This window comes from Mugil cephalus, chromosome 9 (genome assembly GCF_022458985.1).
Source record: "Mugil cephalus isolate CIBA_MC_2020 chromosome 9, CIBA_Mcephalus_1.1, whole genome shotgun sequence".
Lineage (NCBI taxonomy): Eukaryota > Metazoa > Chordata > Actinopteri > Mugiliformes > Mugilidae > Mugil > Mugil cephalus.
Genome location: NC_061778.1, coordinates 23,943,144 through 23,970,979, shown reverse-complemented (window position 1 = coordinate 23,970,979; position 27,836 = coordinate 23,943,144). Strand labels below are relative to the sequence as shown.

The 27,836-nt window shown below is 42.2% G+C and overlaps 1 protein-coding gene across 4 annotated transcripts in view; it reads left to right on the top strand.

The window, feature by feature from the left end:
• Nucleotides 1-263: 263 nt before the first annotated feature.
• Nucleotides 264-27,836, top strand: part of dscamb (Down syndrome cell adhesion molecule b) — a 113,708-nt gene continuing 86,135 nt past the window's right edge. The window contains exons 1-3 of one of the 4 annotated variants that reach the window (XM_047594824.1): nt 264-1,169; nt 18,865-19,182; nt 20,014-20,160. In XM_047594824.1, coding sequence (XP_047450780.1) covers nt 1,127-1,169; nt 18,865-19,182; nt 20,014-20,160 — 508 coding nt within the window. In that variant the 5' untranslated portion in view covers nt 264-1,126. The remainder of the gene's footprint in view (nt 1,170-18,864; nt 19,183-20,013; nt 20,161-27,836) is intronic. The other 3 variants (XM_047594825.1, XM_047594826.1, XM_047594827.1) reach the window with 3 other exon arrangements.

The following is a 27,836-nucleotide window of genomic DNA, read 5'->3' as shown; positions in this document are numbered from 1 at the left end:
AAAACTGCCCTCGCTCGCCCACTTCACTGAACACAAAACGTGCGTCATTGGATGCCCTTGTGGATTTCCATACCTACTGAGATCTCTCATCTGCTGTTATCCAGGAGGAGAAATGACATAATAAGTCAGTTCAAGCTAGATCTGCTACCGAATGCTTCTTTTCTGAGTACACCTGCGCACCGGCAGACAGCGCTTTCTGTTTGAGCCGGCGCAACTCCGTGCGTAAAAATCCTTGGTGCCCCGGTGCGTCAGGTGCAGCTCATTTCTTTAATGCAAATGCTCCACTCGCTGTGTGCTCTCGGACTCTCCCACCTCCTGCCCTCAGCACCGACGGGTAGCCGCCTCTGCTCCTTTAAGGCAATGAGGAATTAAAGCGTCTGCAGGGGCAGGGGAGAGGGTTATTCTGTGTAATGCTCAGAGAGTCAGTGTGGTGCGATTAGAGAGCGGCAGCGGGGAAAGATGCGCTTGCTCGCCTCTTGCTGGACGCTCAGAGGCGATGAAGATGATCTGACTTTGGAGTCTGAGAAAAAAGCGTGTTTTTCATTCTCATACTGCCACCCTCTCCCCTCTGTTTGCTTCTTTGCTCTTTTAGTTATTTTAATTTCCTAAAGAAATATCCTTCTACTCCACAGGATGATTCATCAGTCGGCGTTTTGTTTAGGATTTCGGAGCTTTTGACAAATTTTACTAAATCTTTTGTTAAGCCAGGGTTTTTTCTTTTCTTTTTTTTTTCTTTTTGAATATTTTCTTTTTTCTTTTTTTGGTTTCAGGATCCGCTTTCACCCGCCTCTGACTCAGCATCACACACACCTGGGCTTCACCCCTTCAGCATCCTCTTTGAATAACGGGGAGAAGCAGCAAGACGCGGAGCAGAGGAGGAGAGTCTGAGCACAGCTCTCCCCAAGACAATCACTGAGGCTCATTTATGGTCCGAGCGCAGAAAAAGACAGCTCAGAAAGAAGGAAAAGTAGGGAGGAGATATTAAAAGTAGAGACTCGGACCGGTTTGCTTCAAGACAGTGGCAAATGTTTAACCTTACCCCAAGCGCACAGAAGAGAAACCCAGGGAGGCACCGGTCGGAGGAAGACGAGAAAGCATAGCTTGGGGGGATTGAACGGAGCAGGGCATGTGGATATTGGCTTTTATCTTTTTCCAGAGCATCTTGAATGGTAAGTTTCACCTTCTCACATTTATTTATTAGCGCGCATCCCCTACTGCGGAATGCAAATCACTGGTAGACAGCTAAGTGACTGGAGAGGGAGGATGGAGGTCACCTGTGACCCACATGAAATGGATTTTATATGGTTGTCAAAAGGCTGACACCCATGATAGAGGGAGAGACACGGGCGAGGCGTGAATTGTGTTTTAAATCCTTCAAGCTCCCCCACTAACCACTAAACACATCTCTGGCCTTCAGATATACATCCTCACCCAGATAAAATAAATAAAATGATAAATTATGTTTGTTTTTAATTAATTAGTTTAATTGTATTGGTTAAATTGGATTATAATGTTTGAAATGTTTTCAGTTTGCATCAAATGAATGTGATTTGTTTTTATTTTCTGTCTAATGATACTTATTCTGTCACAACCTTGTTCCTCTGTGGCCCTTAGTAATAAGTGACGTCTTGGATATAATGGACATTTGGTTTAACCCTTTCCCCCTCCCCCACAGCGAGCTTATTTTTCAAGTTCAAAATGGCCTAAATGAATGGAAGGTATTAAAATGGCCACTTTGTAAACACAATGTAAAGCCAGTAATCTTCATTTGTGTTTTGGACCATATTTAATTTCAATTTTCGCATCATACTTAACGCTCTGGCAGTATTTTTGCTTCATCTACACAACCAAATTTGAACACGGCTTTACGTTAGACACCTTTAAATGGAAATAAATAAGGGCATCATTGGTACAAAATGTAAAAAAAAAAAAAAAAAAAAAAAAATGTATTGCTTTTGAAGAGACAAATCCGTCAAAGGTCACATTTTTGTAAGAAAATGCAAAAGAACTCCATAAATACACGCACAAAAAAAACGTGAGAGAAATTTTCCATTCCAGTAGCCTCAAGACATCCACCATTCAAATGCTGTAGTCCAACACATTTGGTTTTGCATCTTCTGCTGTGTTTTCTTGCACACTTGGGTAATTGCATGCATGTGCACAGCTGCACACATGCAAGCGTCCACACACATTTTGTGTGCTCATACAGTGTATCCATAATCAATAGTGGAAAATTGATACAGTTTATTGCATTCACTTATTGGCCAGAGTCCCTTCTACAGGGAGGGATTATGGCTGACTGGGTGTGTACGAAAACAGGGAGAGTTGGGGAAGGAGATGGAGAGGGAAAGAAAATGGAAACATGTCTGTAAGGAAACACATCGGGGTGACAAGATGGGGATTGTCCGCGTGTTTAAAATTCAGGCGACTGGTTGAATTTGTGTGAAAGGGTAAAAAAAAAAAAAAAAAAATGCAGAATTCGTAAAGCAAGAATTGGGGAAGTGAGGATTTACAGGTACGAATTCATTTAACCGCATCAGAGGGCTTTAATATGATATGGTGCCCCCAAAATGGATTTTCCCTTCTGGCCGGAATAATAAAATAAGGCTTTGGAAATGGATTTTTGTTTTTGTGTCGACGCTTTTTCAGTGCTGAGGCAGCCCTCAGTCGGTGTCGTTTATTGACACTGACTCCATATAAAATGGTATCTCCCTCAGCCCAGCTTGTGCTGAAACTCATAAAGGAACAATAAGGAATCCTCATTAATCATAATCATCTGACTCTGACATTAGATCAACTGCCATGCAAGATTGTGTCCGTTTATTGCATAAGGGATTATTTGAGGAGGCCTGTGGCAAAAAAACAGATAGGGATTAAGCAGTAGACGGCGTTGAGTGCAGACGCCACACTTTTTTGTGTTCGCCATTTGTACGGCAATCTTTTTTTTTTCTTTTTTTTTTCCCGACATGTTTTTTTTTATCACTTGCATGGTTTTTATTTGATTCCTCCATCTCTGTACCGGAGCTGTAGCTGTACGACTTTGTCCTCCGTGGCAGGATGTTTTGTTGATTATCATGAAAATGAGGTGTTCATCGGCTGAGCAGTCGTTGTCAGAATGAATGAATGACCTTGTAGATAGAAGCCGGCGCAGAGATTGGATTCCAGACAATTCTTGCTGTTTCAGAGTTAGGCCTGTCACGTGTTCGCTGGCCTGTCTCTATGGTAACCTCCTTAATGGATGTCAGGGGCTGCGTCCTAAAACGTTCACCCATTCACTGTTCGCTACATGGGGTAGAAAGCTATATGTGGGGTGTTGCTGTCTGGTGCCAGAATCTACGACGGTGCTTGGTTAACGTCTGGTGTTTGTTTACACCATCATTTTTATCCGGTATGTTGAGAGTAGTACTTCTTCACAAACTGGACATCTCTACAAAATGGCAGACCCACATGACTCCCGACATGGAAGTGTGAGTTTGGCTGCAACCTGAGTTGGCCCGGAAGTCCTCGATCCGGAGCTAATCACATCCTGTTCCATCAGTGCGTCCACAGGTGTATTAAAGTGACCAAGCGCCAAGTGAGCCGCTCGACAGATTCTGGTTTTTCCTTTGCGTTGTGGTCATTTCACTGCTTAATGAAACCCTGCAACCAATTATAAGCAGATACACACCTGCACAATGCTCACAAATGTCACATTTTTATTTTCTCTGTGCAAACCGTTGAAATTGACTGTTCATTATCAAAAGAAGGCTCGAGACTCAAGCCTTTGTGTATGGGTTCTCTCCAGGTATTCTGGCTTCCTCCCACCGTCCAAAGACATGTGCGTTAGGTTCATTGGTGATTCTAAACTGGCCGTAGGTGTCAGTGTGAATGGTTGTTTGTCTCTGTGTTGGCCCTGCGATGGACTGGCGACCTGTCCAGGGCGTACCCCGCCTCTCGCAGATGACAGCTGGGATAGGCTGCAGCACCCTTGCGACCCCCCAGAGGATAAGCATTTATGGAAGATGAGAATAAGTACTCTAAATTCTTTTTTAAAGACTAGTCTTTTGCACCTATCAAACCAGGATCTATAAATTCAATCATCAGAAACAGGAGAGGAAGCATTAAATATCACTGCCTGAAAGCTGCCTCCAGGCAAACACCACAGCCAGCTAAACTGGCCTATTCAAATTCTCATTGCAAAGCTATAACGAGACAAGCCTTTCCCACAGCGTCCCCACCAAGACTGTGATGATTTGTAGACGTGCACACTGTGGCTTAACCTGATGCTTGTGACTTAAAAGGGACTCCTCTCTTAAATAAATGACCATTTGTGCACAGGTCAGGAAATCACGCAATCAAATTTTGATCTCAATTAGCTGTGACCTTTCTAAACACACATCCAAGTTGGAATAAGGAGGCTCCTACAGAGCATCTCATCCAGTGTAGCTTACGGTGCAGCGAATAGCTGCCAACATCAGTTAGCCTGCCAATTTTACATGACCCCACATTATTAGCAACCTGAAACACTGGATGGAAATGCTACGGGGGCTGGGGTGGAGAGATAGATTGAACTTGGCTGCAAGCAGAAGTGGGGAACTGGTGTTTGCTTGGTAATAAATCTACATGAAGGAGATGAAGGCAGCGCAGTGATGAGAGCGTCGTTTGTAGGAGCCGTGAGGTGGTTCTCCAGTCTGTGTGGGGATGTCCGAAGATCAGCGACCTCCCAGTGGCCACGGTGGCCGTTTGTAGGCTGCAAAGCAGTGGAGTGAAACCTGACCAGCTTTTCAGCTGCACTCACAGCCATTAGTCTGTTTACTAATTACCAATTAGGGTTTGGTTGCACAAGCAGTATCGTAGCTCATGAAATTAAATTACCCCATGAAAACACGCAGCGTACAGTCAAGTGATAGATCATCTTGTGCAGTCTTACTCTGATATGAATATCTAATGGGCTAAATTAAGTTTACAAACCCACTTAACTCTTGCTCACTTGTGTGAGTTATAAGAGGGTTTGTTGGGTTACATTTTGAACTCTGCGCGTGATTCCAGTTGAAAGGGCTGCTAATGTTGGGTAATGGATACCCTGATGTGTGATCATAATAGATATCCCCTTGTTCATACATCCTAGCTGTATAATGAGGGCTACTCTACTGTACCGTACCTCCTCGAGCCTGTCTAGCTCTCTAATTAGGAGCAAGCTTTGGTGACTTGTGTGCGTGCCTGTGTGTGTATATGCGCGTGTGTGTGTGTGCTGTGTTTCACCCGATGTAAAATCTAATTACCGATCACACAGTGTCTGTCTGGATTTCACTGAATCAGAGGTGTAATTGCGCAAGCCAGCGTGTAAATGTCTCTTGCATTAAAATGTTAACGATATCATTTAGCATCTGCAGGGAAGAGCAGAAAAGCCCTCAGCACCCAGATGTAGGTGTTTGATCATGCGTGCAATGTGAGGTTGTAGTACATCTGGCGGGGGTTTCCCTCTCAGACAGGGTTCTCAGTAGAGAGGATGTTTTTAATTCACTCAGCACCTGTCAAAGTGACATGTTATATTACCGTGGTGCGCTGCACAGGTACTGTAGTAGAGGAGCGGCTATAAAAACTGCATTTGACACTTTAAAAACAGACTAAGTCAAGTAGAAAGCACTTCTGATCTCCTGTGTAGAACGCATCTATTTAGATTTAGTTTCAAACAAGTTTAGAATACGCCTACTTACAACATGAGAGATTTTTGACTTTTGGCTTTCCGCATGACTTGCAGAAATTTTGACTTGGCACAGCAGGGAAGGCACAGGTACTTTTATGATGGCTCAGTTCCATAAGTGTCACGGTAAGCAGTAAGTAAGCAAGTGTGTACTGACCCGTGTGGAATCTGGCCACCATTAATATATCGTGCTTACTTACTGTTCAGTTTCCCAAAGATTTTGTCTGAATTCCAAAAGTCCAGGTCAAATCCTAGTTGAGCCGGACTGACTGTGTCAGGTTCAACTTGGGGCGGGCGATTTGGATGCAGCAGTTGTCTGTCATTTTATCCATTATGTCACCAATACATGTGAGAAACGCTCAAGAGAGCTCAACCAATGATGTGTCGTCCGCATACAAGGTGACTCTAAGAGTCGATTCTTTGTAGCGAATGAGAAGAGATGGCTCTCGCTAGGGAGAGCAAAAAGCTTCAGCCACTCCTGAGAATCCGTGCTGCCAGGGGCACGAATTTATTTTGATGGGCATGCCATGAGGTGACAAGTGTCATAATGTTAAGACTTTGGCCTGTATTTTTTTGATTGGTTTGTGGTGCTCCAGATGTTCATTTTAAGCGTTGATTAAAATGTTAAATAATAGTAATTTTGTATTTTTTTTACAAAAATGCATAACAAAGACTTTTATGAGAACAACGAATGAAAATTTGCTTACCAATACACAAACCACTAGAGAGCTGGCTCTTCTAATGGAGCTGAGCCAAAAAAGCCAGATCTTTGGAAAGAGCCAGAACTCCCATCACTAAGTGTGGCGTACTGCAGATTAAGAAAGCACATGCAAACAGATAAATCACAAGAAAATGTTCATTAGTTTGTTGTTCATGTATGAAAAATGTCATCAGATTATTTTTTTTGTCAACATAATGGGCGAATGTCCTGCACTTATGCGTTTTGACGTTGTACAAGCGGTGAACGCACCCCTTCATTCAGAAGAACCACCACCACCAAGAAAAATGTACGCAGTGATTAGGTTTCGGTTCAACCAACTGTGCTAAAAAGCCTATCAATATGATATGTGAATATGAATGTCATTTCTAGGAGACATTAACTGCTGTTGCTTTTTTTTCATTCCAACAGAAGATTTCTGTTCAGCTTTAGGTTTACATCCACGGGCCTGTTTAATCTGAGCAGCTGTGTGACGTGCTACAAAGCCATGAATGTGCCATGCCTTAGTCGTCCTCATCTTATAACTATGCCAAGTGTGCCTATTATTTCTAGCTATGTACAGAAAACAGTCTCTCGGCACAGGACCACTTCAGCTTGGATGCCGCCGTTTTTGAGAAGTGGCAAAACAGACTGTATGCCCCCCCCCCCATTAAATTACTCAGTGGTATCATTAGACTTCCCCTGCATTCCTATTTAAGTGTCTATAAAGATCATTTTCATTATGTTTGGGCTTTTAAACAGACCATAATCTGAATATTAGACTCCATTAAAATGTTACATGCTACACTTGCCAGTAGTCCATGCTGCGTTCCATCTGTTGGATGTCTGTTATACACTGTGCACCAGGCCACAGTCCTTGTGGTGAGAGTCCCACCAGAGCTTTTGTTCATTGTGGAAGACAGGTGGCAGAGGTGTGATGAGATCCATATCCATCACCCACCAAGACAAACATCCATGCTGGACCTCATAAATACTGGCTCTTAATCCAGTCCTCCACATACCAGGGCCAGGCTTTGAACTCGACACACTCGGTGGCCCAAGGCTGAATTGATCCTCGCGACTCCGGCCTGAGCATGATGCATGCGCCTGATGTATTGTGGCTCACTAGCATTCTGCCAGCCCGTCTCTGTCTCTGCCTTTGAGCTTGGCTTTCCCTTCCCGCATTTCATGGGCTTTTCTTGTATATGCCAATGTTAAAAAAACAACAACAACACGTCTCTTTGACCTCTCTGCTGTTTTCCGGCCCTGGTGTCCTGCTGCATATTTCCCATCCGCATCTCAGGCAGATTATTGAAGGCTGCGTTTCCAGGAGACATTTCACCGCCAAGTCTACCCCTGAGTCTCAGGCTCCACGGTCCGAATATTAAAGTAGGCTAAGGGATAACGGAGGAGGCAAAGCTGGATAGACAGAGTGACAGAAAGACAAATTGGTCCAGCTTGGTTTCTCGACACTGCTCTTTATTTTTAAACCTGGCACAGATGCTAAGATTTAAGACCAAGTTAGTGGCGGTTATTTTTAGCCGGCCATTTTTAAAGCGCTGTCATCTTGTTGGTGAGGTGTGTGTGTACACGTGTGTGTGAGAGAGATGTGCGTTATTTGTGTGTTTGCTGGTGTTTATGTATTTATACATGTTGGGAGGCTTTACCGAGTGTGTGCTTTTGTGTGCATTGGAACCGAAGTGCTTGTGTGTTTAATTGGGGGAGCTGGGTGGGCGGGTTAGGGTGTGACATGGAGTGGAGCCACAGGAGTCTGATTTATGCCCTTCCAGCCACTCATCGATCCCCCGGCCCGGTGTGAGACTGAGTGCATTGTCAATAATCTTAGCACTTTGTGGTATTCCTAGAATTCCCAGACCTGCTCTGCTCAGACCAAGGTGCGATGCTGCAGTAAGCCATCTTGTCCAAGATCAAATAAGAGGGCACAGGGTCTGGCAGCAGTGCGTTTGATTGTAGGGCAGTCTCCCACTGAATAGATCATTCTGCAGAGGCTGTGCTGTTGAAGAAAAAGAGAATTGGCTCTATTGTTCATACAAAGGGAGGTAATTTGGACAGAGCCCTGCATGGGCACCTGGAAGCATGTGGCAGTTTGTTGTGTTGCTAAGTGTCCCATAGACACTTAGCAACACATAGATGAGGTCTATTATGTGTTGCTCTGTGTCTCTCTCTATCTAGACCATCCATCCCCACAAGTGATTATGCTAATTAGTGTTTGATCAGATGATTAAATTAAAACTCGATTCATCCAAAGTGCTAAATGCTCAGAATACATTTGTGCCTGCTTGGCTGCCTGGAGTTCCCCGGTGTCCAAGCCACGGGAGGAAAGGATGACCGGAAAGGAGAAGGAAGAAATTGTACAAAAATGCCTCTGCTTTTTATTCAGGCAGCAGCACGGAGGTTGTAATAAAGCAAGCCGGGGGGCTGAGGGAGAGAGGAGGAGGAGAAACGGGGAGAAACGAAGGAAAGGAGAAAATAAGGATGTGTGTGTGTGTATGGGTGCGTGTGGATGTGTGTGTGTCATGGGGGTGGGAGCAGGGAGGGTGGGGCACTGAAAGGAGCCGTGCTGTGGTTCCCTAAGTGTTGAATAAACATGCTTGGTTTAGGGAAATGGCTGCGATAAATGTTTAATATGATAAGTCCATAAAGACGGTCAAATGAGTCTGGAGTATTAAAATGAGCATGGCAGCAGTTGCAGCAGCTTTGGAGGAGGAGGAGGAGGAGGAGGAGGAGGAAGGAGGGGAGGAGGGGGGTTGATAATGGCAGGCAGAGCTAACAGGATGAGAGCAGCCAGCTGCTGTGACATCAACATTAACACACTCCACCAGCTGCTGGTCACAGACGTCTCTTGTACAAAACAGGGACAGCGGTGCGTCTTCAAAGAGCCACTGTGGCTTCATAATGGTATTATTACCTGTACAGTATTAGCAGCACATTCGCCAAGCACTTTTCAAAATAGAGTTCAAGAGTGCAGTGAACAAGGAAGAAAGGAACCAAGAAACAGCTGGAAGAAAGGGAGAATTGCACCACTCAAGCAATAAACACATTCAAGCAAAAAATCACAAAGAATAATAAATAAAAATCTAAATAATAAACCAAAGAGCAAGTTGTGATGTAATGTTCAAGCATCAAGCACTTAAATTATTGGGGAATTATATTTACATTTTTTAGATACCAAACCGACATCCAAGAACTAACAGCAGCAAAGGCCTGCTGTGCCTCATGTTTCCTGTTTCTGGACAAAAAAAGTTGCACTTAAACACACTGCAAAGGCAACGGCCGACTAGCAATTACATTCTGCTTGAAAAGAAAATACCTTTCCATAGCAGCTGGTGCCAGCAGTCATTCAATGGGGGAAAGTGGACTACTATTTTCTGGGAGGCTAGGAGGACATGCACATTGTTGTACAGAGCTGGCCTCTCCTGAATCATGCTGATCAGTGGGTCCACGGTTTATTCGTTCTAGATGATGAAGATGTAAAATATTTGTGTATTTAAATGCCCAGAACAGACGAAGATGAAAAATGAGAAGTGTGCACTCGTTGATCTTTGTTTGTTTTTTTTCCCGCTTCCTTTGCTTTTCTTCTTGTGCACTGCTGGTTCACCTAACAGCCAATCAATTCTCTGACTGATTCCTCAAGACAAGTCGACGTGTTGAATGGTCAGAAAAGCCGGCGTCAGAGGTCCGACTAATGGCAATTCAGAAATAATATTTACGAAATAAAATACCTCATTTAACCACCTCAGGTGGGACAGGTCAGAAAGCAAGGAGTGATATAAACTAGATAATCCAAATCCAATCAATCTGGAAATGTTAGCACATAAATTCCATGAAAAAGCTTAATTTGACTGTTTCTCTCCAGTTTGCCCAATGTGATGATGAGTTTCTGGGACAGAAACATGGTGGTAACAGATTAACAGATCTGGAATCAAAGTGGGCAGCACCAATGAAAACATGGACAGTATCATTTTCCGCTATTTAATTCCGCTATTATTATTCTTTAATATTTCAGTCAGATTTCAAGCTCTATGGTTGATGAACCATTTTGCACATGTCAAAAAAGTTCTGTACTGATTGATGTTTAGGGACATGCAGTGATTTTATCTTTGCATTATTTATTTAGTGTTCATATAAATGGTTAGGTTTTTGTTTTGGTCTATAAGCAGAAAACGATATAAATATAGCTCCATGAAGAGACCAGCCTTTGGACGTAGCGTTGGCTTAGGTGGCATGCAGGTGGACAGTGGTCGCGTTAAGATGGCTGACAACAGAAACATCTCTGAGGGCCCTTAACTTTAATGCTCAGTGGCGTAATAAGGTTGGTTGTCCAGCATGTGCCACGTCTGCTCGTCTAACTGAGGTAAGGCCTCTGCCAACAGGCATCTGTTCAACGAGAAGGCTGCCGCTTAATCGTATTATGAGGAGAGACAGTGTATGCTGACCATTAGATTAGTTTGGAGGCTATTCGATTATATCCACTCAAGTCTCAATCAGACCTGTTTAAGTATAATAGTAGAGAATCTTAAAGGATGTCTGATGTTCAGAGCTTACTGGCAAAACTGAGATATATACTCATCATAGCCACTGGTGCATGCAGCAGAGCTGAGTTCAGCACCTGAAATAATTCTTTGTGTGTGTTTGGAAGGAGAGCAGGTGACGCAGACACGGATATATTTGTTACGCAGATACTGTCATGAAAGAGAATTTAATGCCGGACTGTTATGTTAGAAAACATTGATTTCACGAGTGTACCTAATAAACTGGCAAGTTGTTTGCCACATTTAGTGATCACTCTGTTCTTAACTGATCATTTAAACATCTTATTGCAACACCAATGACTTATTTTAAACAATTTGATAATAAACCAAACATTGATATGCAGCTTGTTGCGTGTTAATGCTTTTATTCGCCAAAAAAGCGAAATTTTATTGTGACAGGCAATATAGTAACCTTTACGGTTGGTTGCAACATACATTGCAACTCACTTCTTCTTTTTAGCTGTCTCTGTATCACTTCATGTGGAACCAATGTTGCACCTCACCCTCCAAAAAATATATTTATAAATGCATTTGCCTAGGCCTGTTTGTCAAAGGGATTAGCATTAGCTGCCTATAAATACACAGTTTTTATTCCCGTTAATTAGGTTGAGGAGAGGCGGCACTGCGGCGCTGCTCTCTTCGGTTGCTGGTAAAATTAGAAAATGATTTTAATTAATAGGTAAAACTGCGGGTGTTGAAATTTTAAGTGTAATAAGCTCTTGCTAATTGCAAAGGCTGCTGTGGTTCAGCTGCAGCGTTGCTTGGGTCCACATGGGGGAATCTAAGTCAGCGTAAATATGCAAAGAGTCTATGTGACAACTTTGTTTTATTTGGTTTATTAGAGGCACAGGGTTTCCCTCCACTTCCTTGTTACATCACATAGCAATGTTAGATTAGTACGAGTGGAGGTTTTTATTCGTCACTGGCAGCAGCAGAGGGAGCCGCGATAGTTAGCCACAGTATAATCCCTCATCAGATCCACTCTCATGCACTCATCATCACCATCAGCAGCGGCATAATTTAGACATTTATTGCTCAGTTTTACTAACTGAGAAACAGAACAGGGTCCCTGACAGGCAGCCACACTGGCCCATTTAAGATGTGAAAATAGACTGGGGAGGGGGAGGCTTCATCTGCCGTGGGGGCCTCGTTTTAGCGTTGCCCTCCCATCCTAGACATCAGAGGACAGATCTGTCGGTGTGGATCAGCAGCTTGCGTACAGCCAGCCCTTTCTACTGTCACAGCACTGCTTAATATTCATGAGAGCAAATTGGAAGACAGTCATTTAACTTCGGCGCATGCTGTATTGCCTCTGGGCAGATCAGATCAGTGGGAATGCTTACTCACACTGGACTCCCTGGCCATAGCTGGTTATCGTCCGCCTGCATCAGAACTTCTAGCTACTTTCAAGTTAATGGACTTTGATATGCGGCAAATTCTACTTTGGTGAAGTCTGATTTTCACGCATTCTAATCACATTAAATTAAAGACAGTAAACCTGTACAATGCGTTTGAAATCTGGGTCATGTGCAGGTCAAAGTCATATTTTTAGCTCCTGGGAACACAGCTTGATCACATGCTTTAGCACTGCATACATCACATCAGTGCTGCTATCCCTGAATCTGCAGAGCAGGAATAGGAATTTGTTAGGGTGGAAAATTGCTTTAGCTGCTGTTAGTCTTGAATGTGAGTGAGCCAGGTATGATCTCCACATCCCAGGCAGACTTGCCCCGAGGGCACAGAGCAGAGAGCTGCTTTAATTACCCAAGGTTCCCGCTGTCACATTGTCAGTGTGAGGCACCCGGTGCCACGCTACCGTGCGGCGCTGAGTCCCCCTGCCGCGGTGGCGATGACAACTCAGACAATGGATCTGCTCGCTCAACAGATGCAGCACAAGTGCCCTGTGAAATATGGGAAGCTGAATCAATCCCACTGTCTCTCTGATTCTCTCTTTGCCTCCTCTTGTTTGCTCTCTGCTCTTCTCTTCCCGTGTCAGGAGTGTTGAAGAAAAAGAAAAAGAAAGAAAAAAAATGGCAGCAGCTGCTTGAAAGACAGAATATGCAAGGATGAAATGAACGTTCCCAAGAGTTAAATGTCTCACAAACTCCAAGTGACGTTCACATGTTTTGATCTGACTGGGAGTTTCCCTAAAATCCAGTAGATCTGGAGAATTCTTCTTCTTTCTTTCTTTTTTTTTGGTTGTTCTCATCAGCTGTGATTGGTGGCTTATTTAAATGAAGAATCCCAGGGGATCTGAAAACACGCCGTTGTGGTTGGTTTCAGAACTGATCAGCTCCATTTTGTGAAGAAAACTCTGTGTGAACATGCAAAAAACTGAGAACTAATTCTGGGTGTGTTTACATTTAAGTAAATTGTAAAGCAGTATTATTCTTATGCAAGCAAGTCAAATATATTAATGTTGCAGGATTAATCAAATTTCAGAATATTGGTCTTGTCTTGATTAAAAACCTGGTCAGAACACTAATGAATCATGTGACCACCTCAGTTGAAAAAGAATAATCACAACACAATGTTTGATCCTACCATTTCATGTTGAAATGATGTCTGCCTGCACACATTCGCCCCATGTGGGTAAACATCGATGACGTGGCAAGTTTCTGGAAGGCACATAAAACATGGAGGTGGCAAAATAAACATTTGTTGGAAAAGACAAATGAAGATGGAATTAATACGGGCAGTGCTGTTGAAAATGTGGGCCCGCCTTGGTCGTGTTCTTCCACTGAATGAATTCAGCATTATTTATAAAGTTCGGGGAAATACAGTTCTCGTCTCCTTGTCCTGTTGTGTTTCCAGTAGAAGAAACATTGTCAATAAAAAACGTAGCCAGTGTTGTTTTAGAAAGCAGCTGTCTTCACCGCAAGAAACTGACATAAACGACATAAACGCGCCTCCTCCTGGCCAGCACTAAACCAAAGTCTGACTTAAGAAGCGACTATGGTGAACATAGAGAGGTGTTTAGCAGCTGAATTGGTGGAGACCAAAACAGAGCAAAAAAAGAAAGTGTATAGTGTACTTATATTTATGTAAAGTAAACAATAACAGTAAGGTTCCATATTTCTATGAATGTTACGGATCGTAATATGTAATTTTTAAATCACATTGAAGATGCTTTTTTTTCGTGCTAGAGATAATGAACATGTGAGGCAATTATTTTTGGCCGTTTGGTCACTATACTTATCGTTACTGACTTCTGTGCTTCCACTAGTAACAGTTTATTCCCCAGTATCCACAATCTATCTAAGCCAGCAGAATGAACATCGGAAATTAAAACAGCACTAAACACAAATTGACAGGATAAATTAAAAAAAAAAAAGCAATGATTTCCAGCTCTTCATAAAGCCAGCGTTTATATAAAACTGATTTCCCCCCCTTCCTCCACACTCTCCCTGAAGATATCCTGGTGGAAAAAAAACAGTCAATTATAGATGCATATAATGCATTATTGAACAGTGTCATTTATTTCACCTTTGCAGTTGAGCTCATGAAAAATTATGCCAATTACTGATTTTCTCCCGGGCAATGTAGTAAGTGGTTGGACCCCGAGGCCATTTGTTGGGGCGTGACATGGTGCTCTTTGTGAGGTCTAAGGGGGTGATGTTCCTGTGTCACTGGACCATTTGTGGTCTGGCTCCTGAGCTCAGTCAATTAGGAAAAACGAGTAGCGCAGTGATATGCACCCTTCCGCCAGAGTCCGTTTCTTTTTTCTTTTCTTTTTTTTAATTAAATCAATCTCGCTATCACTCAGCCAGTCTAAATTGAGTTGCTCTCGCGTGCTTTTCATATGTGAAATAGACGAATATCAAAACAGCCGCGGCATAAATCCTAATCCAATTTCTCCGATGCTTGCGCAGAATAGAGGCTTTCAGAGCAACCACACGCTTCTTTGATCTATACTTCTCTCAAGCCATTTGCTATTGTGGTACTGCAATGTTCAAAGTATCAATTAACTAAGTAACCAAATAGCATTTGCAGAAAATTTTGACGTGTGCCAGTTGTGTGCAGGATCTTTTAATTGAAGGAAATATTGTGGTATTTTTTAATTTGTGAAAATTATTTTTACCCTTTGTCTTCACTTAGTTCCCCAAAAAGTACAGACACTCACCACTCATATACAAGCCACATTTATTCTTTAGCATGCTCAACAGCACTTTTCATATTTCACACAAAGAATTTCTCTGCTGGATGGAAATCAATAAAAGCTGTGTGATTTAAAAAATATGGACATGAGCGATTTCAGCGCGTCCTCTCCTCTTCACTAACCTTGAGCGGCATCCATCCATGAACAGGTGGGGCTTTGACCCCCACCACCCCCACTTCCAGTCTGTATTATCAACAGAGCACTGAGAAGATTGATACTCTCTGTGCCAGCTGAAAAAAAGAGAATGAATCAGAATTTAATATGACTTTGATGTATTATTTTCATCTCGGCTGGTACCACAGATTCATCGAGAGCCCGGTGCGCTATCCTGCTGCATTTTAAAAGATTCAAATTGCCAAAACTTTTTCATGTGAAAGACTGTATGGAAGACTCCTGGAAGACTACAGTATATACTGCACTGTATATACTTGTATTTTTATTTTAAACAAAAGACCAGTCTTTGTGTTGACTTCTAACTGCCTTGAATGAGGCCAGAGACCATGTATTATAAAATAATAATAATAATAATTATAATAATAATAATAATAAAAAAAAAAAAACAGCAGAAGAAGAGGACAGCAGAAAGCTGAGTAAAAATCTGCTCAATATTGTTAAGGCTATTAAGACATAAAAAAAAAATAGACAACAGGCTGCAACAGCATTTAATTAATTCAGGATCTAAAACTGTTTGAAAATAAATGTCACAGTGTTACAGTATATAAACACAACTGCACATTTAAGTCATGCATCGTAAAGCAGCATTCAGTCCTGACATTATGTAAAAAAAATCTAATGCACCATGATAGAAGAGTGCTAGCCTGTACAAAAAGTCATACACATTAAGGGCTGCTGAATTATTGGTCTACATCATAAAGAAAATATATGGCCTCCCTTCACGTCATGTCATGCACGTAAACACATGCTTAGCGTTGGTATGCAACACAGGCACAGCCTTTTTAAACAGGTCGCTGGTTCTGACTCTGCCTAAGGAGCAGCTGAGCAAGGCAATGTGAACTGTGGATGTGCATAACTTAATAAATATTTGACTTGAAACGCTTCATACTAAATGCTGAACATGGCTCTGATGAATATCTTGACATTGACGATAGATAAAAAAAATTGAAAGTGAAGAATTTCACCTGGCTCTGCTGTAAAATACAAACAAACTAAACTGATAATGTGTTCAAATATAGACAGATAAATAGATTTATTCCATATCCTCAGGGAATAGATAGACATATAGATAGATCTTCTGTTTACCCTCCAATAAACACTGTCAGGGTACCAGAGGTACTTCAGTACTGTCAGACTATGCCACTTCCAGACTGCCCTACAGACTGGAAGTACTGCTAGCTGTAAATGGTACTCCATATATATATATATATATATAAAATTGTTGCATAACTACAAACTACTTGTAATGTTCGAAATATCCTCTATTAATATTACACCATAAAATAAAATAAATGATAGTGTGATAAAGCCTTTGGTTCAGTATTTATCCTGTACAGATGAACTAACTAAATGATATGTGTGCCTTTTAATTAGCCACAGACATGCAGCTGGTTGTTAACATGTAAACATCATCGTCCCTCCAAGGAGCGGTGATCTAGCTAAGAATTAAGTTACTTTAAAACAACTTTGGTTTTATTTGTCCCTTTCTCTTATACTCTATATACCCATCAGATATCATAACCCTTTGTGGGGCAAAGAACCAATTCAGTGCACATTTAAAATTGTTATTTTATCCATGAAAATTAGAAATTTTGAAAAATTTATCAACGGTAAAAATGTCTTCTTATGCGCTACAATAACACTCTAGAGTAGAAATTTTGAATTTCCAGAAATTTCAATGAGAGCCCTATAACTGTCTGAGATCTAAATACAGGTAAACGCATTAGCAGTTTCTGACCTGTTAGGGTTGCAGCTAAAGTTAAGTTTGTTACAAGGACACTTTTAACCCTTTAAGACCTAAACATTCGCCCACGGATAAAACAAACAAACAAACAAACAAACAAACAAAAACTTGCAATAACTGAATTACCATAACTCACCAATGGACAAATTTCAAAGCGCGTTCGAACACTGGGGGAAAAAGCTGCCATTACGGTAATGATGACGCACCGCTGCTGTTTGCTGCAGGTTGGGGAACTACAGAAGAAAGACTGGTGAGATCCGGGAAGATATCTTGCGTTTCTTTTTGGTAAAAAACCCTCAGTGGGTAAAAACGAAGTTAGTTATACCCTTGAGATGTCACGAAAGTCTTCCAGATAACTTCCCAGTGTTAAGCCACATTTTGAATTTTGTCAATAGCGCAAATCATTGTGAGTTACGGTAATTCAAAAACTGCGGCGATCCGTTTGGTTGTAAGCTAAGCTAGCTTTAGCCTAAAACGTCAGTTTATATTTTCAGTATTGCTAGAAATAAATACACCTGCATTCACTTTGCACTACTACACCGTAACTCGTAATTAGATATTTGACATCTAACGACGAGTTTTAACCCATAATTTAAACAGTAATGACATTTGCATTAGTGCATCTACACACATTTAGAGTTTTGCAGCATTTATTATGGCAGAATAATTTTCAATATGCCTTTCTCATACTATCAAATGGTGTCACAGCCATCATTGAAAACTTTCACAGCCTAACAGTGGTAATTACTGACCATGGCTTTGTTTTTCTGCTGTCATTTGGATGAAAACGCCCCGCGTTAGTATAATAATGAATGCTAGAAAGTGCAGAGTATTTCATAAATGGTGCAGTTGTCCAGATCTCCAATATTTCATCTAAATCCACTAGAAAATAGCTGCAGTATTGATCTGTAGCCTGCTAATAATTTTCTCTGAGCATTCCTAATCTGTGACAACAAATGAACGCTGTGTGGATGTGCGTGTGTGTGTGTGCGTGCAGTACATGAGCAGGTCACTGGAGTGTCTCATTGCTGGTTTAGAGCTGCTGGAGCAGAGAAAAGGGTGGAAACGTCTGCAATTTGAAACCTTGTTAGGAATTTATGAAGTGCTAAAATGTTTTCTCCCCAGGGAGGGTCCAAGCCAGCTGCCAGTGCCACTGTAAGCCATTTAGTGCAGAGCCTCGTCGCCGGGCTGCGATGGCAAGCGAGATACACTAACGTACAAAACACAAACAAACTTTGTGTCCGTCCCACACTGGCCCTCGGATTAGAAACATCTGCTGGGATCTTCAATCTGAAATCAAACAGCTGTAGAAATCTGAGGCTAATTGCGCTGACATTGACATTTATTACCCTCGCCCCCTCTAGAGAATGCTCCCGCTCAAACTGCATTTAATGTCATTCACTTTACTGTGATACTGGCTTAAATTGAAGCTCGAACATGATCAAGGCAACTGACCTTATTCCATAATTGATGGTAGTTTATGTTAATTTAGTGTTCCCAAGATCCCAGGGATGGGAATACGTTGATGAATCCAGAACGACTGATGATCATCTATAAATAGACGCAGTCCGGGGAATGACTTTTGAGGAATACTAATTTGAGCTATCTAAATTTAACTAATCAATTTCATACTGAAATACCAAATAATATAAACAAGGAAAAAGTAACCTTTTGGCTAAATACAATTATTACCATCTCATGGTCTCTTCATCAGATTTCCATTTAGAACTTAATTTATGGTGTTGCGTACTTTAGAGGTAGAGGTATAAATCCACAATCCATAATTGTGTAACCGTGATAATAATAAAAAGACATGCCGGTAACAACAAACCTCCTGTGTTTTCTCTTCTCCAGTTTTCAGTGAGGACCTACATTCCAGCTTATACTTTGTCAATGCATCTTTGCAAGAGGTAGTATTTGCCAGCACCACAGGGACCTCGGTGCCCTGTCCTGCTGGGGGTGCTCAGCCGGCCTCGCTGCGGTGGTATCTGGCTACCGGCGAGGAGATCTACGATGTCCCAGGCATCCGCCACGTCCACCCTAATGGAACCCTCCAGATCTTCAACTTCCTGCCATCCAGCTTCAGCAAGTTGATCCACGACAATACGTACTACTGCACTGCCGAAAACCCTTCTGGCAAGATTAGGAGTCAGGATGTCCACATCAAAGCTGGTGAGTCTGGCGCATTGACAGAACCAGCAAGAAAAAAATTAATATGAGCTGCACTTGAAGAAGACGTGAATGACATGCAGTAGTTGCACTAAATGTTGTGTAATGTAACAGTGGCAAGACTACTAGAAATTAAGCTTTGATGTCTGATAAAAAGAGATATATTTCCAGAACATTTATGTGTGTAAAACAATAGCAAAGGAGTGAGCATATTAAAACAAAAGTCCATTACAGGGCAAGATTCTCTCAGCTGCTAATCTGGAACTTTCACGTCCATCTTTCCTAGCAGATGGTGTTGGTGGATTGTTTTGAAAACTTCTTGCCCATGTTGGTGTAAAAACTATTTGTATGATGATACTTGTAAACAGTATCAGATATATGCTTGTTGTCTCACTAGGGAGGCGATAGAGCGACACGCAACAATTAATTTTACAGACATTATTTGATATCTTTGTCAATCTGGTAAAACGTCATTTGGATTCCATTATGGTGCATGTTTACGCCAACAGACAAAAAAAAATATAGCCCTGCAACCAACCAGAGCCATTTTGTTGTTCAAATTCAACTCAACAGTGCTCATGTTACATTTCCTGTCCATCACTGCATAAAGAGCGTGCGTTGATTGGCCTGCAAATCTTTGCTGGGGAATCAGTTACTAACAGAGTGACCAGTTTTTAAGTTTGTGGGCAATTGCAGTTGGTCTGGCTTCTGTGCTAACCGAAGCCAGAGCCTTGAGTAAACTGTTCATGCTGCTCATGCTGTAGGTCCTTCCTAAAAGTGTTTTGTAATGTATTACATTTTTCTGTGTTTTATATTCATTTCTTGGTTCAACAGTTTCACGGGAACCCTACACAGTCAGAGTGGCAGACCAGAAGGCTATGAGAGGCAGTGTAGCCGTCTTCAAGTGCATTATCCCTGCTTCTGTGGAGGCCTACGTCACTGTTGTATCATGGGAGAAAGACACCGTTTCACTCAGCTCAGGTATGATTTCAAAACTTTGCGTATAGACGTCGGTTTAAGTGCTAAAGGTTCTGTCTCTAGCACGGAACCGTCCAACCTGCTAAATATCAAGATGATGTGTTAAATGTTAAATGAAAACAAACATATTAATGTGTTTTGACAAGGGTTTTTAAGTTATTAAAGAGCACAAAGTGAAGCCTTTTTGTGCCCACTGTGGTAACGACAAATTTGCAGGATTAAATTTGTCGAAGGGAGAGGTGTGTTGCCTTTTTTGTCTGTTTATCCTGGTCCCCTCCCTGATTTGCTGTGCGCTGCGCTCTTTGAACACTATGTTCTGTTTAACTGTGAGTCATCTTCTTACCTGTTTGCTGTTGTAGTCTGCCATTACTTGGGCTCTGCAGTTTTGTGCAACCCTGTTCCCTCACTAGCCAGGGGACGTTGATAACTGTCACATTGAATCACTGGGCTTCCCTCACCCTTACACTGTCCACCTCAGCCAACCCCATTTTGAGTCCGGCAAGACCTAAAGTGGAACAGTTTACATAGCGTTACATAGCATTGACCTAGTTACCCTCCTCGTTTGTATGCAGTGGCACGAGACACTAGAACGTTCTCTGGGTCCAGTCTTCACTCTAGTCAAATGAGATGGTTATCTGTTTGATTGCTCTGTGTGCTGCCCGCTGGCTGGTTTTGCTTCATACCGGGGCATTCAGGGACCTGTAAGTGAGCACTTGATGTCATTTGACTTAGGGCAGAATGTGGCACGGTGTTTTGGTGGCATTTTAAATGTGTCTGCTCAAGCATGAAGATGTGTCTTCTGATCCATGCCGGCGACTTATTTACTTGAGGTTTACTCGAGTTACTTGCCGCGAGCTGCTGGTCAAAGACATTGCCTAATGTCACGGAGAGCGAGCAAATATGTAGCATGCAGATATGATTAGGTTGTGCAAATGAAATGAATCATGTAGACGAGGCTCCGAGATTACGTTTATCTCGGCTGTGGCTGAAGACAATGTCCATTATGAGGATAAAATGATTTAACATGTGTCTTCCTTTTAGACCAAAACAAAAAGACCAAAACATGTTGACATGAATTAGCAAATGCAGAAAAAATATATCTTCACACAGGTACTGTGAGTATTATGTGCGCCATTTCTTTATACTGAAACCCAATCATCGCCAATCATCTTCTGTCTTCTCTTTTTTCCCCCAGCAGATATGACAGTCCATAGAATATGCAGTGAAGTTTTGATAGATTATATTATGTGCTCTGCGTTCTTTTGAGTTCTTTCGCAAGCGTTCAAAAGAACAACGATATTGGATTGTCCGTGTTTACTCCAATAAGTATTGCAGCAGGCGAGTGCTGTCAAAAGCATGAGCACACGGTCAAAATCACTGCTGCTCGGTGATAAATATTTGATGGTAGATTCTGATGCATGAGCGGATTCACCTCACACTGTTATGGAGAGGGTATGTTTGCTCTAGGAGCGGGGGTTAGAAGGAGGCGTGTGTGTGTGTCCGTGCGTGCGCGCGTTTGAGCTTGTGCATGAACAAAGACACCATGAGGAGTTCCGACGGGGCTCGACAATGGCAGCAGGATACAGTTTGACCCGGCCTAGTGTTGCCGACTTCTTTTCCAGACCCTCTTTTCTTTTCCTTTCCAGTTTTTCATAAAGAAATGTCTCTGGTCTCTACGGACACAAAATAAAGCTATCCCGCAGCCGCACTGAATTATTAATCTCAGGTTTTTGTTGGGAACAGTTGCATCAAGCGCACACCTCTACTCTTGCGTTGTGCATCAGAATGAGAGGAAAAACGGGCCTTGAGATTTTTCTCTTGATAGGTAGACACCCAAATAACCAGGACGGCTAGAAAAATGTAAGTGGTGGATGTCGCTTTCTTATTGAGCAAACGTTAATATAGAGGTTGTGTATTATGCGTGTGCTTAATATTGTCAGCTGTAAACGTGCTCTTTAAAACCACCAACATGTAGAGAAGATACTAGCTTAAATCACAGCAGCTGAAATCTCTGAATATCCAGTGATTCGCATTAGGGTCAAAAATAGATGCATAATTACAGACTGGAGCCTGTCCTAATTAATCAGCTGTGATTGAAAAGTTAATTACAATATGAATTACCTTTCAGAATGAGGACTGCTTAGTAGTCATTTGAAGCGGCCTGTTTTCAATGTGAATGAGCACGATGCAAGCTCACCGGGTCCTAATGTTGCCACTAACATACCATTAACCCGTCATGAATTTTAAAATGGATCTTGCAGCACAAGCTTTCAAATGCCCGGCACCGATCGCCTCCACGCTGCTTTTGATTAACAATTGACAGAGCTAATAGAGAGATGAAAGAGGCGAGGGAGAAAAAAGAAAAGAATGAAAGTAGAGAGGAGAGGGGAGGAGTCTCTCCGTGTCCTCCTGTGTTCCTGCCAGAATTTTATATGATAAACCTTTATTTGAATTTGCGTGTGTCACACTCACCTTTGTGTGTCAGCGTGCACACGTTTTTTTTTTACGTGCCCCTGTGTGTTTTCATGTCAAGTGGTTGTGCTTTTGTAAAGGGACGGAGCTAGCATGGTGTGTGTGTGTGTGTGTGTTTTTTTTAGCGTTTTTCCATCTCCCTACCTTTTGTCTCTCATCATTCATGATACGAGGCAGCGTAATGAGCTGGACAGCCTTGGATGTAGACAAGAGCTTCAGCAAAACCAGTGCTTAGATATTGAATGAGCTGCAAACAATAAGTTGTCACAAAGACCTTGTGCTCTTCTTTAAGATAAATACCGCTAGATGTTGTGCAGTGTGTGCATACACTTTGTGTCTCGGGACACCAAGTTTGCCATCACTTTTAGTTAACCCTTTAATAAATGCCTGTCTGAAGTTGTACCTTAATGACACCATGTTGACTCTTACGCCTCAGCTTTCAAGACGCATTCGGTTTTAAAAGGTTAATGTTGACTAGACGTTTGCAATTAACATTAACGTCAGTGTTTGGGCTTCTTAAATTTCTCAGTTGGACCCATTTGACCACCAAGCCGATGATCAGAAGTCTGCTGGTGTTGGGCCATTGATGGGCATCTTTGGCCCTAACTTTTCTGTTGTGTCCCACATCTTTTGCTCATGTCAGAGTGCTGGTGTAAGTACCAGATGTGCTCTAGGTGACATTAACCATATGTTCGGACTGTATGTTCGGCGCCGTTCGGCTCTATTCGGAACATGTTGCGTGAGATAAAATGACAAAATAATTTGAGTTCATTCCATTCATTTGTATAGTAGGTACGAAAAGATTTCATAACATTTCTCCTTAAAAATATGAAATAATAATACAACTTTTATCAAAAGAATAAAACTGCTTTGACAACAACCGCTAATTGCTAAAACTGCTAACCTCTCTTCCGCTTCCTCCTGTTGTCCAACCATTTATAAAACGCAACGTCACCATCCCTAACGACTATGTGACATCGTGGAAGCGGCGCTAGCGCTAAAGCCTTGGCAGTGGTTCTTTGATGGCATGTATACTAGCCTGGCGTAATTTGGCATATTTATTTCACTTGTGGTGTTTCATTGCACTCAGGTGGATGTTCATCAGATCAACATCCTTTGAAGTTTCTTTGCTGTCAGTATCTTTTACAACAGATGACACAGCAGAATCTCCCTTGTCTGACGAAGTTTTGTTGTAAACAGAACCAACTCAGCAGTACCCAGATGATGAGTATGACTACATCGTCCAAAGAATTTGAAATGCCAAGCACAACTTCGCTGGCCATAATGATTTCCCAATGGAGCGCCTCCAGACCAGAGTTCCTCCACTAAAATTGTGTGTGGGGACTTTGGCTTCTAGGCTACATTTATACAACAGCAATACAATGTTATACTTTTGACGACAGCATTTGAGCTTCCCACTAAGGGTGTGACATCAGAGGAAAACAGCCACTGTGGGAATATGGTTTGTGCAGGTCTCTTAGACCTTAAAGCTTCTTGTTTTGCTCACATGGAGAACCATTCTAAGATTATGTGACAATGCACATCTTGTGACATTGAAAGGGCTGTATATTTTTCTATTTGCCATCTAGATATGACAGAAATTACATTTATGTTAAGCGGGGCCTATATAAAAAAGTCACATTCTCACTTTTTTGATCCAAATGAGGAAAAAATGAGTCAATAATATTTTGATGTGGGATTAACTGTAATTTATTTCAGAAATAGGCATTTATTTTCATTGATGTGTATGGCTAGTTAAACAATGCAAGGCATTTTAAGATGTCTAGTGTATTTTTTACTATTTTTTGACTATCAACCAAACTGGACATACAATGATACCATTCTTTTCAAAAGAACAATTTGAGTAAATGCTACCTGTACTTAGGGTAAGGGAACTCTACGCCTTAGTAACTCATCCAGTTACTAATCCAGAGGAAGCCTGACACAGCTACAGATAAGGAACTGTTAGCCAGACTGACTACCCTGCCCCCATAGAGGGCAAGAAAGGGGGGAAGAGGTAAGGAGAGGTGAGGTAGAATGGGGGGAAAATAAAGGAATAAAAGACAAGTGGAGTGGAGGTGGGGATAGGCTCTCCTCTGCATGGAGAGATAGGGTCTCCTCCTTGGACCGAACAAGCAGGCTTTTCATCTTTTCAGACTGGAGATTACGACAGAGATGGAGGACAGGAAGCTTTACTCTGCGTTAAGACGCAGGCTTAAAGTGCGGCCAAAGGAAAGGGAGGGCTGCGTAAGCCATTCTTACCTCCTGGATGTGCCGCCATTTTGCCTTTCTATCCTTTTAATTGCATGTAATTATTTATTATTCTTTTTCCATTATGTTAGACTAAGGGTGTAGTTAGTGGTGCTGTTATTCAGCCTAGACCACTGACTAATATGGGAACGCCAAGATCACAATACAGTCAGTTGTACTGTAAAGGAGACAGACGAATAAACAGCTCTGGCAGTTATTTGAAACTAATGCAAAATATCATAACCTTCATGAAGATAAGATTTAGTGCAGTTGTTGTTGTTATACTAGAATGCATTTGTTTTCGCTTGTGTACCTAATAAACTGGCAAGTGAGTGTACATAGTGAAGCAATATACATCTTTGTATCTGACTTTTGTTAGGTTTTTGCAGAACAACATCTAGTTTAATATTATATATTGCTATTGTTTGTTGGATATATAATAACAAAACAATACTAGTGTATACCCCTAATATTTCTAATAATCAGGAATTTCTTCTCTTCTCTTCTCTTCTCTTCTCTTCTCTTCTCTTCTCTTCTCTTCTCTTCTCTTCTCTTCTCTTCTCTTCTCTTCTCTTCTCTTCTCTTCTCTCCTCTCCTCTCCTCTCCTCTCCTCTCCTCTCCTCCTTCACTAGCCTTGCCCATCAGACTCTTTTCCTCTCGTCTCATTGCATAACCTGCTTGGCACACTGCCCCAGTCAATTTCCTCCTGCGTGGGAAATGCTGTTTTTTATTTGCTTTATGCAAATAAGTCCGTCCAATACTCACAGCATCAGTGAAAAAAAAATCTCTAGTTACATTTTTCAGTCACATTCGTGCCGGCTTCCCGACTGGCGAAAGTGCTTCTCCGCTCTGGCATTCTGCTCACTCCTCTCTCATGGGTTCTTGTGAGTGCTTATAGAGGCTAATTAAACAGTTTGCTTGCTAATCGAAACGCAGTCTTAACCAGCCACCGGCCCCCGGTCACGGGAATGTTAAGGATGTCTTCAAAGGGGCTACTGTAAGGTGTTTGCTTTACAGCTCCGCTGCTCAGCGGGAATTTATTATGCCAAGCCATGTGCCACCATCTCTATTTTTCACAGAGATTGACAGTGAGGGCACTGAGAGACAGGCAGGGATGGGGCTGTAAATTCAACACGCCCAAAGTCAGTGCAACCTTGGAAGAAGGGCACGGCATTAGAGATGAGATGGTGGGGAGAGAAGATGCGATGAAACGCAGAGAAGGACGGGGCAGATTAGAGGGAAGTGGGAAGAGAGTTGGGGGGAAACAAGAGAATGCGATGGAGGAGTGTGGGTGAGGCTTTTTCTTTGGTAAACACGAGACTGCGTCACATTAGCCACGCGATCCTTTTCCCCCTCTCTCCCTTCTTTCCTCCTTCACGCAGTCTTCCCTCACTTCGTTCTCCATATCTCTCAGATTTCCGCTCCCTCTCTCGCAAACATGGTTTGTTGATCCTGTTGTTCGGGGCTCGGAAAATGGGTCATGGCTCAAGCGGGGAGTGCGCGATCTCTGCATGTAACCGCGTAGCAATTCAGAGGAAGATCATGTACATGTGCAAATATCCTGTACATACATGTGCGTGGGTGTTTGTTTTTTTGCACGCTACTCCACCCATCCTGCAGTGAAACCCTATGAAAACAACACAGCCTATCATTTTGCCCCCCCCCCCCTCTCCCACACAGATCAGCAGTTAGTGAAATGCTGACCCTTGTCTTTCACTGCACCCCTTTTCCCAGTCCGCTCACACACAGCCGCCTGAAAGCTCGCAGAGATGGGGTGCTTATTGTTCGTAACGTACGCTCCTCTGTTATTTCTTTTCTTTCGCATGAATATTCACTGTCTGTGCACGTGAAAGTCAGCGTTGAACTTGTCAAGGAGGAGGTGTTTGGGGTTGGGGGGGGGGGCACGATTCTGAAAGAAATGAAAAAAAAAGCAAAGAAAGAAAAAAATCAATAGTTGTGTGCATTAATCACGCTGCTGCCACAGAGAATTATGGGAACATGAGCTGAAGGATGCATTTTGTGCATTTGCAACATATGAGTGCTGTGTGAAGGGGAGTTTGGGGAATTGGAGGAGGACGAGACGAGACCCTTTTAGCAAGGAGTGAGGTTAGAGCACGGAGAGCTGGGGGGTGTTTTCTTCACGTCGTATGTGCGTAGCGTTTTCCTTTTGTTGAAGTCTAAACCCGCCGTCTTTTGTAAACCGCCCGTCCACTGTTAATTTCAAAGCTTTGATGTTGCATCTTTTAAAATAAGAGATTTTTATTTTCTTTTTTCTTATAAGCAGCGGTTTTTAGTTATTTTTTGTCTTTTTGTGTTATTGTGTTTCACTTCGCCATTTGGAAAGAAAGAAACCCTGCTCTCCTTTGACTTTCTCTTTGAGCTGCGTTTGTTTGAAGTCTCCATCTTAGCTGTGGTGAGGGCTTGAGGACGTGATACATATTTGATAAGGATCGATAGAGGGGTTACTGAGACTGAGATGGAGGGAAATCAATCTCGGACCGGGCTTCCCAAAAGCATATTAAACTTAAGGTGCTCTTTGGAGCATCCTTCAGGCTCAGCAGCTCAAGCACTTGTAATTTCCACAGGAATACAATTTGAATTATTCCTTGACTGTCTCGGGCAGAAACACTGAACTGTTCTCAGCTCTTAAATTTGCTGAACATTTTATCTAAGCTTTATGTATTATATTAAGCCGTCTGACTGACATAATTGCTGTGCACATAAAACAATAAAGCAGTCTGTTTAGTGATGGGAAACTGAACAGCCGACAACATTCTGGCATGGTGGCTGTGATTCCCAGCTGATACTCCATACGGATAGACAAAATCAACAACTGTTGAGGCGGGCACTCTTCCATCAGTGTTTACTAATAAACAGTAGCAATATGGCAGCCATTAGGCTGCTTAGGCAGGGAATGATTAGGGTGGTGATGGCTGGGCGCAATGGGAGACTGAACA